This window comes from Erigeron canadensis, chromosome 5 (assembly GCF_010389155.1).
Source record: "Erigeron canadensis isolate Cc75 chromosome 5, C_canadensis_v1, whole genome shotgun sequence".
NCBI lineage: Eukaryota > Viridiplantae > Streptophyta > Magnoliopsida > Asterales > Asteraceae > Erigeron > Erigeron canadensis.
In genome coordinates this window covers 37,268,253-37,281,659 of record NC_057765.1, presented here as the reverse complement: position 1 = coordinate 37,281,659, position 13,407 = coordinate 37,268,253, and the positions used below count along the sequence as shown (strand labels likewise).

The window sequence follows — 13,407 nt, the reverse complement described above, 5'->3', positions numbered from 1 at the left end:
TTTTAGTTAGTCTCATTCGCTCTCTATTAGTTCATACAATTTATTTCTTTTCGTATGAATTGCAATGAAATTATCACATGCAGACTTTTATTTATTAATACTAAATATAGACCTTTATTTATTTCTATATATACATGTCAGTAATCAGTATATATGAATCTATATAACATTTAATCGTATATGTATGCAATGAAGTAACTATATTAATAACTTTACAAAAAAAGGGTAAGTTTATTAAAAACTTTACACAATTATAACCATTCGACTATACATTTCTATCAATTAAAATACTTTCACCTCTATTAATAAGTCACCTTATATACTTTCACATACATTTTCACCTATAATCATCGTCGAAAAATGTCATCGTCTAATTCGTTAGAAAGTGACTCAGATATCTATATAATCTATCAAAAAGCTATCAATTTAGTCATTCATTCATCGGATGATGAAGCGGAAAGCTCAATGGAACCAAGAAGAAGAAGGAGGCGTCTTATTAGAGATCGAAGCGGAGCCAATGAACGACTAATGCATGACTACTTTATCGACGCCTTGTTTCATCATCATCGTCAAGTCATTCGAATAAAGAAGAAAAAGTCGACATGTTGAACGAGACAATGAACCGTATTGCTAGTCTTCGTCAAGAACAAAACGACTTCAAGATTTTAGGGAAGAAACTAGAAGGCTATTCGGGTGAACAACTCAAGATCATGCAAGTCCTCCAAAAGCGAGCGATGGAGGATAACATGTAATATGTGACCGGAGATGAAGACAACAATGACGAGGAGTAATTTTAAGTAGTACTTCAATGTTTATCTAGGTTTATTGTTAGAGAAAATAACCTCAATACCCAATTTTTTAAAAAAATATATCAATATACCCAAGTTTTTTAGGATTTTTACAAAATACCCAACAAAATCGCAATAAATTTCAAAAATTGCAATGAGATTCATAAAATCGCAATAAAATTCTGAAAATCGCAACGAGATTATATTAAATCGCAATGGCATTTCTAAAATCGCATAAAGATTTAACAAAATCGCATAAAGATTTTATAAATCTCATAAAGATTTTGTACACATAAAGTTCTCTATGAGATTCTAAGTTCTTTATGCGATTCTGAAATCTTTATGCGATTTTTCAATGTTCTTTATGAGATTTTTAAAGTTCTTTATGCGATTTTCAATGTTCTTTATGCGATTTTTATCATTTTTATGCGATTTTCATAATCTTATTGCGGTTTTAACAATCTCATTGCGATTTTTGTGGGTATTTTGTTAAAATCTAAAAAAACTTGGGTAAATTAATAAATTTTTTTAAAAATTAGGTATTGAGGTTATTTTCTCTTATTATTAATGTTATGTAACTTCAGGTTTACTATTAATGTATCTTAGGATTATTGTTAATGTATTTTTAGTTTATTGTTAATGTATTTTAGTTTTTATATTAATGCCTTATTTCTATTATTAGTAATATCTTTTTATTAATACACTAGTGAATAAAACATAGTTAAAAAATAATATATGTGATATATTAAATAAATTATGAAAAAGTGGTGTTCTGCGTCCTGTATGGTTCTGCATCCATAACTGTCTAAAACTGATGAAATGATGAAAACTGATGTGGCGCTGAGATAGCAGTCTGGATGGTTATGCATCCGGTATCCATACCTGATGCTCTAAGAATTGCATTTTCCTCAAAATTACTTGTTATTTGTGGCAGTCTACATGTGACTTTGTACTTGGTGCCCTCACCTTTTTCTGCTTTTTTTTTCTATTATAAAAAGATTTTCATTGAGTGACTCAAAAAGTTAAAGACAAACAGGTATTTGTCTAACTTGCATGTTCTCTCTAACTTGTTCATTTTGCAAATATTGAGTAACTCAAGAGTGAACCAAATCTTAACTCTTCCAAAATGGGTGTTGAAGACATATATACATCACCAATTTTAATCTTATTAGCAAATACCCTGTTCAGGTTACTTATGGAAAGTCAATAATTTAGCTAGCCTAATTGGTATTTTTGTGGCTGTTTCTCCAACTTTATTTTTTTTTCCAGTAAGGTCTGAACCCGATTCTCCTCTAAATAATTAGACATATTTTCGGACTGACACAGCAAGTTGCTTTGGGATTAGTCTATTTGCAAAGCGGGTGGAATCATCCAAACTCGGAAGAGGGCAAGGAAAAAAAAAAAAGTACTTCGCAAATTATTTAATGAAAATGTGAATTATATTAAAATTCAAATATGTACACATTTACAAATAAATGCATTCTCGGACAGCCCCAAGAATCATCAAACAAATTCGACAGCTACATTCTAATCTATACAAAGAAACAAACAGGAAAATACAAACTAAAATCCCATCAGTGATTCAAGACTGAAACCACATTGACCAATTCACAAAACAAACAACATCCTATATACAAGAAACAACATCTCCCTCTTTTGCTCCAACAATAACTATCCTGCAAAGCAGACCCCGTATCTATGCACAATATATCCAGTCAATTTCAGAAAACAGATCAACACCAACTCAAACAATTGAAAAACCCAATTCACCCAGAAAGACTCAACCAGATTAGTGTTAGAAAGGGACCAATAAGTGTCATCTTTCACCACTCTCTATTCCCAATCGCACACACTAATCCAGCTAATATACACTTCACAAAACCACAATACAAAATGACCGTACCACTAGATGGCAAACAAACTATTCTTTTTCCAGCAAAGGTCCCATTTATCAGCCATAATCATCATATTTCTGGATTTCTTTACTTTTAAAGCCAACATCTTTAACCTGACATTATACTTAATGCTCTTGCATAGTTCATCCCCATTTCTTTCTCTCTTCTTGAACAATCTATAATTCCTTTCTTGCCAAATATAGTAAACAGATGCAGCAAAAACCAGCTTACACACAACCATTCCTATATTATTCTGCACTTTCTTTTCTGCAATTTCCTGAACAGAATTATCCATTCTATAACTCACATTCTGCAGATTAGTCATTTTCCTCATGCAATCCCAAATTTCCATAGTGTAAGGACACTGAAAAAATAGATGCTCATGACTATCAGGACCTGCCTGACAAAAAGTGCAAAAAAGAGTACCATTAGACTGTCATTTTTCCATTCTATCTTGTGTCATCAATCTACCCTGCATAGCTAACCATAAAATGAAAGCATGCCTAGGCACCATCTGGTTAAACCACACCACTTTACACCATCCAACAGTTGGATTATCAATCCTGAGATCCTCCTAGGCCTGCTTTGTACTAAAATTCATTTTAAACTATTTCACCATTTTAAACGAGCAGCTAAAGAAACTAGTAAATAATTAGACATATTTCTGGATGAAACAAGTAATATAATTTATATTAATATTAATTAATCGTCTCGTGTAAGCTATGGGGCTAGATCAATGGATTAAAATTCTGTTTCTTTCTTTTCCGCCCACACTTTATTCTTTAATTATTTGACATACTTACATCATTATTATCTAGTATAGTAGTTGAGTTCTCCAGTCATTTAATATTTGTTATGTAATATTAAAACAAATAACTTAATGTTAAATAATTTGGAGGTTAATGCATAACACTTTATCCTTTATATGACAGACTCACGTCATTATCTAGTATAGTCGTTTAATTATAAAAATTTACTGATGATAAGCTATTGATCTAGATGTATATAAGGGGGGGATCGGGGGTGGGAGACTTTGTCTCTCTAGGTAGTCCCGGGTTTAAACCTGGTGATGGGTGCATAACTTTTAATTTGTTGGATTGACCTAATGAAATTTGTCGTTTAACTTTTTTTTTTTTTAATTTAATGTCAAATTAAATTGGATGCTTATGCAGAACCCTTTAGTCTTTTAGTGACAGAAAAACAATTTTATGCAAATCGTGCCTTGTTTATTATTAACTAGTTTTTTTTTTTTAAAGTAAAATATATGTTTCGAATCTTCCTTCTCATTCTGTTTTCCTTGATATATTTACCATGTGGCCATGTGGGAATATCAGAAACATAGGCATATGTTTATGCCAACTTGTTCCATTGGACTCTTGCTTTCAAAAGACATTGATTTATTTCTTATATTTAGGTTAGATTTTAGTACTTTAGTTAGTCATAGCTTTAAATAGTATACTTGTAATTAAGGAGGAAGAACTCATAAATTGAAAGCCAATTTTCAATTCACTGACATTTACCTTTGCCCAAACCAGCTATTGCTCAATTGTTCTTGGCTTTTCGAAAGTTGCATTGGAAGAGATCGTTGAGCGTGCATGGCTTCTTGCTGGCCACTGGATTGCTGCTAACTACTGCTACTTGGCTTCATCCTTGTTTGGTTGGTCTTACTATAAATAGATGTAATCGGAATGTGGCTAAGAATGATTAACATAGTAAGTAATGTATAACATTATTTATTTTTCGTAATATGTTTCCTTCACTCTGATCATAAAATTAATAGTTAGAAGCAAAAGATCTACTTTAATTTTTTTTTCTCTTAAGATGAAACATTCTTGTGATGATCGAGAGATGTTATGTATATTGTAAAATAAACGTAATAGTGTCTCAATTTACATTACAGATTTACAGCAAGGGGTGAATAATTAAGTATATATTTACCCTGCTTAATGTCCAAAAATCAAATTTTCGTTATGAAATTGATAAACAGTTTTCTCCTCGGTCCCAAAATAAATGTTCACGACTTTGACCGGACTTGATCAAAACTTATCTTCAAATGGTAATGGTACCACGGCTCTATTTTGGCACTTCGATTGTTTTGGTCTCAGTGTTTACTCACATCAAAGTTATGATAACTTGTATAATCATGATTTTCGGTTTACATCCACTGTGACAGATATTAGCTTTCACAAAGATTGATGTGTCAATAATGAGAAGGGTGATTTTCTTGCTTTTTGTCATGTGGATGGTTGTCTTGCCAATCGTAGTCAAGGGTAAATCAGGACATAGAACAGACCCATCTTCAAGGCCTAGTGTTGTGAATGTTGGGGCATTATTCACAGTGAATTCAGTTATTGGGCGTACTGCAAAGCCTGCTATCGCAGCTGCCATTGATGATGTTAACTCTAGTCCAACTACACTTCCAGGAACTCGATTGAACCTTATTTCATATGATACTAATTGCAGTGCCTTTCTTGGTACCATTGAAGGTACCCTACTTTCTCTAGATATTAGACATGCAAGCATTTGTTAATATTGTACTTAATTCTAGGTCCTATATGTAATAATTTTTGTTAATGTGTGTCTAAGCTCTCTCATGGATAACAAAAAGATAAACAATGACACATTGATTTACATTGTTCACTCAGTAGATATATAGGCAACATGTACACAAGAGATTTCCCATTTTAAATGTCTTAGTTTGACCTTGTGAGTCTTTTTTTCTTTTCAATTTTGACCGTACATTTATTTGTTTGTGTCATATAACACTTGATATAAAATATATGAATGGATTGGGTTTTAAATGTACATATTAATTGATATAATCTTCATCAAATACTATATAATATAAACAAAATTATTTAAGGTCAAAGTTATATGAAAAAGATTTTAAAAGTCAAACTATGACATATAAAATAGGATGGAGGGAGTATATAATAGAGAATACATTATCTAAGTATCGTGTCTTACATTGATTGCTTCTTTACTCATATAGCTTTGCAGTTGATGGAGAATGATCTGGTGGCTGTGATAGGGCCACAATCCTCTGTTATAGCACACTCAATTGCCCATGTTGCAAATGAACTTCAAGTACCACTCCTTTCATTTGGTGCAACAGACCCGACACTTTCAGCTCTTCAATACCCTTACTTTGTCCGCACCACACAAAATGACTATTACCAAATGTCTGCCATAGCTGACTTGGTTGCATATTTTGATTGGAAAGAAGTCATCACTGTATTTGTTGACGACGATTATGGCAGAAATGGGATTTTGGTCTTGGGTGAAGCCCTTTCCATGAAAGGGGCAAAGATTTTTTACAAAGCATCCATCACTCCAGGTGCATCTCAAACTGAAATTACTGCAGTACTTACTAGAATCAACTTGATGGAGTGTCGGGTTTATGTGGTTCATGTAAATCCTGACTCGGGTCTTGAAATTTTTAATGTGGCAAAGAAGCTTGATATGATGGGAACTGGTTATGTTTGGGTTACAACAGACTGGCTACTGGCGGTTTTGGATTCATTGGAAGTCCCAGATGCTACAACGATGGATAACGTACAAGGGGTTATCTCGTTGCGACAACATTCAGCAAATTCTGATATCAAGAAATCTTTTACAACCAGATGGAAGAGTATTAAAGATAAACAGACATCAAGCTTTAACTCATATGCACTTCATGCTTATGATTCTGTATGGCTACTAGCACATGCTCTAGATAAATTTTTTAAATCTGGAGCAAGTATCACATTTTCTAACATTTTTAAACTCGATAATAGTAGTGCAAGTAAGATCCAGCTTTCAGCCCTTAAGAATTTTAATGAAGGAGGTCAGCTTCTGAAAACAGTTCTAGCCACAACATTCATGGGTTTGACAGGCGAGGTGAAGTTTGATAATCAAAGAAACTTGATACATCCGGCTTATGATGTGGTGAACATAGGTGGAACCGGTTTAAGGACTATTGGGTATTGGTCAAGCTATTCAGGTGTTTCAGTTGCTGTACCTGAATCATTATACGCAAAGAGTTTGAATAAGTCTAGTGGTGATCAAAGTCTTTATAGTGTAATTTGGCCTGGTGGAATGAGTAACAAGCCTCGGGGGTGGGTCTTTCCTAACAATCAAAAGCCTTTGAGAGTTGGCGTTCCGTATGGCTATTACAAGGATCTTGTGACAAAAGACAAGTCTCCTCAAGGAGTAAGAGGATACTGCATTGATATCTTTGAAGCTGCGATTAATTTACTTCATTACCCCGTCGCTCCAGAATACATTTTATATGGCGATGGTCAAACAAGCCCGAGCTATAACAATCTTGTCAGAGCTGTGGCTGAAAATGTAAGTACTAATCGTTTGAAAGAACATCTAACTGAACTGAACCACATTTATCCTCTTTGTGTACGTGTAAAATTGATCAATCCTTTACTTTTGGTTAGCTTGCTTTACAAATTATCTTGATCTGTCTATTATCAGAAGTTTGATGCTGCAGTAGGAGATATTATGATCACTGCAGAACGAAAGAAGATAGTTGACTTTACACGGCCTTATTTGGAATCTGGACTTGTCATAATTGCTCCGGTCAACAAATCAAAACCTAATCCATGGGCCTTTTTCAGGCCATTCACCATTCAAATGTGGCTAGTCTCTGGTGTTTTCTTTCTTTTGATTGGAGTCATTGTTTGGGTGCTCGAGCATCGCAAAAACGATGAATTTCGTGGACCACCGAGGCAACAAGTCGTCACATTTTTGTGGTTAGTATCTTGTCTGATAGCATGCATTTTACTAATTATTTCAAACTTGTTCCTACAAATCCTTCTAATGGACTAACGACAAATGTTTATATGATTTTTCGACAAAGTCCAATTAAGAGTATTAGGAGGAATAAGTGTATTACTCATTGTATTCCTGGTTATATGCTATTGTATCTGATATGGATCATTTTTGCTTGAAATTTTCAGGTTTAGCTTCTCAACATTGTTTTTCTCACACCGTGAGTATTAATACATCTCGAGTCAACCACATAGATCTTTAGGACAAAAATTTTAAGTGTGATTTCTACATATGCAGGAGAGACAACTGTGAGCACGCTGGGTCGATTCATAATGATCTTATGGCTATTTGTAGTGTTTATCATAAATTCAAGCTACACAGCTAGCTTGACATCAATACTCACCGTACAAAAACTGAGTGCGAGCATTGAAGGGATAGATAGCTTGATCTCAAGCAATGAACTTATCGGAGTTCCAGATGGAACTTTTGCTTATAACTATTTGACTCAAGAACTCAATATCGACGAATCTAGGATCAAAATATTGAAAGAAGAGGCAGAGTACTTAAATGTGCTTCGTTTAGGTCCAGAAGGCGGTGGTGTGGCTGCTATTGTTGATGAACTTCCTTACGTTGACCTCTTCATGCGTTATACTAATTGCGAGTTCAGAATTGTGGGTCAAGAGCTCACTAAAGGCGGTTGGGGTTTTGTAAGTTTGGTTTTATAAGCTCACTAAATATGGTTTCAAAGATTTTGTATAGATATTAGTATGCCTGACTTAAATATTCAAATTGCATCGCAGGTGTTTCAAAAGGATTCTCCTCTAGTAGCCGATCTGTCCACAGCGATCCTCCAACTCTCAGAAAATGGAGACATACAACGAATCCACGACAAATGGCTCTCTTCGACTGTATGCTCAACTCAAAATAATGAAGTCGAGGGAAAAGACCTGTCTCTAGATAACTTCCGGGGCTTATTTCTCATCTGTGGTGTTGCATGCTTGATTTCTATCATCATTTTCTTTAGTAAGAGAGTATATGAATATCGTCGGTACAGTTCTGATGAAGAAAAGGCCCGTGCAATTATTGAACAGGACTTGAGGACACCTGATCACAGTAGACGGTCCTTTTGTGGTATCGACTTCAAGAAATTGATTGAATTTTTCGATCGGAGAGAGGAAGAGATCACGCATTCTCTTCCACGGAAGAAGAGTCGAGTCACCACGGACTCTGAAGCATAGCGGAGTTGGAAAGATTACTACAAAAAAGAGGTGAAATGTTTTACAAATTAATTATATTTGTAGAAAAAAAGTTGTACGTACGTGGTGATAAATGGCACTCGATCTATGTTAGAAATACTTAAATTTCATAATCAAGTTTATGGATGAAACAAACTGGCATTTGGATTTTGATTACCCAATTAAGAGACTTACCCAACTGACTCTTACTAACGAACGAGCCCAACTTTGACTTTAACTTTGACTTTGACTTTGACTAACACTCGACTTAAAGTCTTTAACTAATACGGGTACAGAGCAACAATTTTAGTTTTCCCGCCTAACTGGTCACGTGCACAGCATATGCAATTTATGTGCTCCTCACGTGATCTATCCTTATTTGTTTAGTACGACTGTACGAGTATCATATATATTAAATTATTAACCATTAATATGTTAGGTATGTTTTAAAAACTTATTGGATGTGAGAGTAATTAGTTTTTAAAAGAGATCATTAATATTTTAAGGTATGTTTTAAAAACTTATCGGTTGTGAGAATAACCCATACCCTCAACCCTTTTCAATGTAGTTTTAAAAAAAAATCATTACTAGCTAATTTAAGGTATGTTTTAAAAACTTATTGGATTGGATGTAAGAGTAACCCCTCAACCTTTTTCAATGTCGTTCTTAAAAAAATTCATTAATATTTTAAGGTATGTTTTAAAAACTTAGACCGGATAAAATACCGTATTTAAGGCGTTTTCTCGGATTTGTCCTCGTGATTATAATTTCTTGGCTTCGGCCTCTTAGAGTGTTCTATGTCGGATTCATTTTAATCATCTTCATATGAGCTTAGCTAATTAGCTCCAAATTAAGTCCAAAATGAATCGTACTTTATCAAGAATAGGTGTTCATGATGTTATTTTTTTGGGACGGCAATATGTATTACGTACTATTGAATATATAGAAGTACCGAGAAGCTAGGGAAAGTACAAGTAATACAAAAACATAGAACATGGTTCAAAAGTAAAGTGATCCAGGAAGGATTCTAATTTACGTCTTTGTATTGTGACCTAATCGATCACAGTTAGCCAAAGGTAGCTCGTATCATGATGTTAATTAACGAGTTGATTATATACACATTTGACTTGTTAATTTATATGCATGGCCTACTGAAGATAACATTTAGTTTTTGGCCGACCACATGGCTAACATTAATATATTAATTGAGTCAGAATCTATCGCCCCTCATGTTCAAGTCCCCAAGACTAGTTAAACGATGGCAATTAGCAAATTAAATAAATAATGATAGTCTTTTTGAATCTTTTCTAGATTGTTAATATTAAAGTTGACAAGTAAAACCATTAATTTAATTATTTTATCAAGTACTGTTTGCGTTTCATAGGCATATGAGGCTCTTTCGTCATCGGTCACCTAGATTGTTGCACATCATTTGGTGATTGTTATAAAAAATTGCCACCTTTAAAGTAATATATATATACCGATCGAATCTAAAAAACAAAGCCAATAAACCATATGTAACATATGTTGTTTTTTATTGGCACAAAGATTAATTACTAAGGGAGCCAATGCTTTCACGGACAAATTTTATGCGTACACGGAAATTTAATATGAATGGACTATTATGCCCTTAAATTCTTCTTATCTTGCTTTTAAGTCCATCCGAATACTAGCGCCAATTATCATCTCCCATATCTAATCTACACACTATATCTGACTCCGGCGACTAATCCTATCCCAATCATAAATGGAAAGCAAAAAATCTTACCGATCAATTTAAAGGTAGACTTTCATTCATGGTGATAGTGAGAATGTTCTTGGCAGACATCAGCTTGAGAACCATGCATTCAAATCAAATATTTTTATTTGAATATATAGCTCAAATACCTATTTATCGAATGAACTTCACAATCTCAGTTTCTCATTATGTTAATTCCCATTTCATTTATTTCCAAAAGTTTGAAAAAGTTAAAGATCTATAAATCTATATCTAGATCTATATATAAAAAAGAAAAGATTAAGAGAAAATTGAAATTAGCTATAGAACATGAACTCGTTGTTTCCTTCCTTCAATTCGATTTGGGGATGCAATTTCTTTTCCAACCCCGGGGAAAGAGATAAGACATTATTATGATGAGTGAAATTGAAAACGTAAAAGGAACAGATAAGACGGCAAGATGGTGGAACAGATAAGACGGCGAGATGGTTTTGGGGTGTTTTGACCTTTCAAGATGTAATAGAATAATAAGTGAAATAAATGTAGGGACATAATAGTCTTTTTACAGCTGATTTCCTTGTACGCATAACAATTACCCGTGTAAGAATCAGCTGCCAATTACTAAAGCTAAAATAGCTAATTAGCTTGTAGTGTTCAAACAGAGTCATAAGTTTTGATTAACTCGTATAACCTATGGGACCATGCGAAGAAAAAAAGATGTTTAATTCTACAAATAGCATGTGTATATAGAACTTTATTTAAACAAATAAATAAAATTAAAACAAAACAAGAACAAACAAAAAAAAATTTGTAATCAGGAGTTAAAGTAAGTCGTGTTGATTTTTTTCTCCGTCGACTCTTCTCTTCTAGACACACACGTCATTATCAAGTCGTTGATTTTGTGTTCTCGATATTATAAAAGAAATCTAGTAGCTAAATTCAGGTCTTTATATCATTTGAGCATATATTTTTATTTTATAACGAAAACTGTTTGACACATAGCACCATCCAAAGTTAGTGTTAAGGGTTAACTTAAATCAGGATAGTCAGTTATCTTAATCTAGCCCGTTATATATATTCAATGGAGAGTATGCTTCTAAAAAGAAACCCCATAAGACCTCCTCGAATGAGGTTAATAAGGATCGAACTCTCACCTCCTGAATAAAACAATGTCTCACCGGCCGGTTAACACCTGGATCATTGTGGAAAAATATAATTAATTAATACTTGGATGTTGAATTGTTGATGCAAAACTATATATCTTTGTCTCTATCTCTACTACATTATAAAATATTTGTTTCTTTTAATTTTTTCAATAAAGTAGTTGAAAATCCTAAAATGCCATTTTCGTTGTTTAAACATTTTCATTTAAAATATCTATAAATTATAATATTCTTAATAAAATTATTTACAATATATATTTTTCAACTTTTAAAATAACTATAATAGTCCCTTTAATATATATATCAATCACTTTAGTATTAATACTCATACTGGAATCGCCGCGGCCAACACCACCAGTTTGTCTAGTGTTAAACATTATTTATTACTCCGTATTACTGAAAACCAATGTTTAGTGTAAGTCGTGCCTCTTTATTCTCAATTGATTGTTTTTTAAGTTTTTAACCTATGCATCGAATCTTCCCTCTCTTTTCCTCCCCTTCAATTCTCTCAATGTATATACATTTACTGGTTTACCATGTGGCCATGTGTTTATATATTATCATATACATATATTATTTATGCTTATGCTTATACCAAGTTGCTACATTGGACTCTTACTTTCATAGACAATGAATTTACTTGATTATCATATATATCTCATGGTTAATTAGGCAATAATTACTATTTAGTTGGTCCTTAAGTAAACAAAGCAGTACTCATAATATCCAAAACCAATGCTTACAAATTCACTACTTATGCTCAAGTTGGTTGCTGCTCGAATATAAGCCCACGTGATTCTGCATTGTTCGATCATCCTTGGCTTCTGACTGAGGTACATTTTGTATTGTGAGTGTATTGCTGCTTTCTGGCTAGCTTGATTTCTTCTTTAGGTATGACTGGAGTCTGCATACTGTATAACGAAAATGGTAAATTACTTTATTTTGCTTTGTATTGTGTTATGCATTTTGAAGGTGATTAATTTAGTATATATGATATCAAATAATGTGTAGCAATAAAATTTGTTTTGACAAGTGATATTTGGATGTGCTTTTGTTGTTTAAACCAAAAACTTACAATATCTTATGGACTATAACTATTCAAGTGTATCACAAATTCGGATAATAATCAAAATATTAAAATAGTAGATAAATGTCCAAAACTAATTTTCAGACCACAAAATAGCCGAAATAGAGAAGCAAATCTAGTTAAACATTAAAATAGGGGCAAAAATCATCAATGAGAAGTAGCTGTTTCAAAAAACATATCCAAGGACCCATGTAGATTTAATTCACATTATCTTTTTGTTTTTACTAGACTTTGATTTATATATTTTTAGTAATTGTAATAAGTGTTGTTTCCAGTTTGTTTATTACTGCAATTGTTAGCCATTAATTTGACCGTAAGTTTTGATCAGTATCAATTGTAGAACCAGATAGGTTTTACGGAGAATATTGATGTGTGTCAATAATGAGAAGGGTGATTTTCTTGGTGTTTTTGATGTTGGTGCCCGTGTCAGTTAGATCTTCATCACCATTATCTTCAAAGCCTAGTTCTGTGAACATTGGGGCTTTATTCACAGTGAATTCGATTATTGGGCGTTCTGTGAAGCCTGCTATTTTAGCTGCTATCAATGATGTTAACTCTAGTCCAGATATTCTTCAAGAAACTAGACTGGACCTTATTTCGTATGATACCAATTGCAGTGGCTTTCTTGGCACCATTGAAGGTACTTTGTTGCCTCTAATTTTAGAAGATATGATACATTTGCTACTTGTGTGCACAAACAGCTACTACATTCATTATTACAGTAGTACTTAATAAAAATTCTTGTTTACTTACTGATACAG

The 13,407-nt window shown here is 33.2% G+C and overlaps 1 protein-coding gene across 1 annotated transcript; it reads left to right on the top strand.

Moving 5' to 3' along the window:
* Window positions 1-4,889: 4,889 nt before the first annotated feature.
* Window positions 4,890-8,861, top strand: LOC122602081 (glutamate receptor 3.4-like). Its single transcript, XM_043774814.1, has 6 exons — window positions 4,890-5,169; window positions 5,676-7,012; window positions 7,148-7,425; window positions 7,633-7,664; window positions 7,742-8,160; window positions 8,245-8,861. Exons 1-6 carry the CDS (start codon window positions 4,890-4,892, stop codon window positions 8,680-8,682), a joined length of 2,784 nt encoding a protein of 927 aa, XP_043630749.1. The 3' UTR covers window positions 8,683-8,861.
* The last annotated feature ends 4,546 nt before the right edge of the window (window positions 8,862-13,407 follow it).

Excerpts from the sequence above, each read along its gene's own strand:
- LOC122602081 (XM_043774814.1), top strand. The coding sequence starts at position 4,890 with ATGAGAAGGGTGATTTTCTTGCTTTTTGTCATGTGGATGGTTGTCTTG. Across the intron at positions 7,013-7,147 it reads TCAGAGCTGTGGCTGAAAAT|AAGTTTGATGCTGCAGTAGG; the intron begins GTAAGTACTAAT and ends GTCTATTATCAG. Across the intron at positions 7,665-7,741 it reads AACATTGTTTTTCTCACACC|GAGAGACAACTGTGAGCACG; the intron begins GTGAGTATTAAT and ends CTACATATGCAG.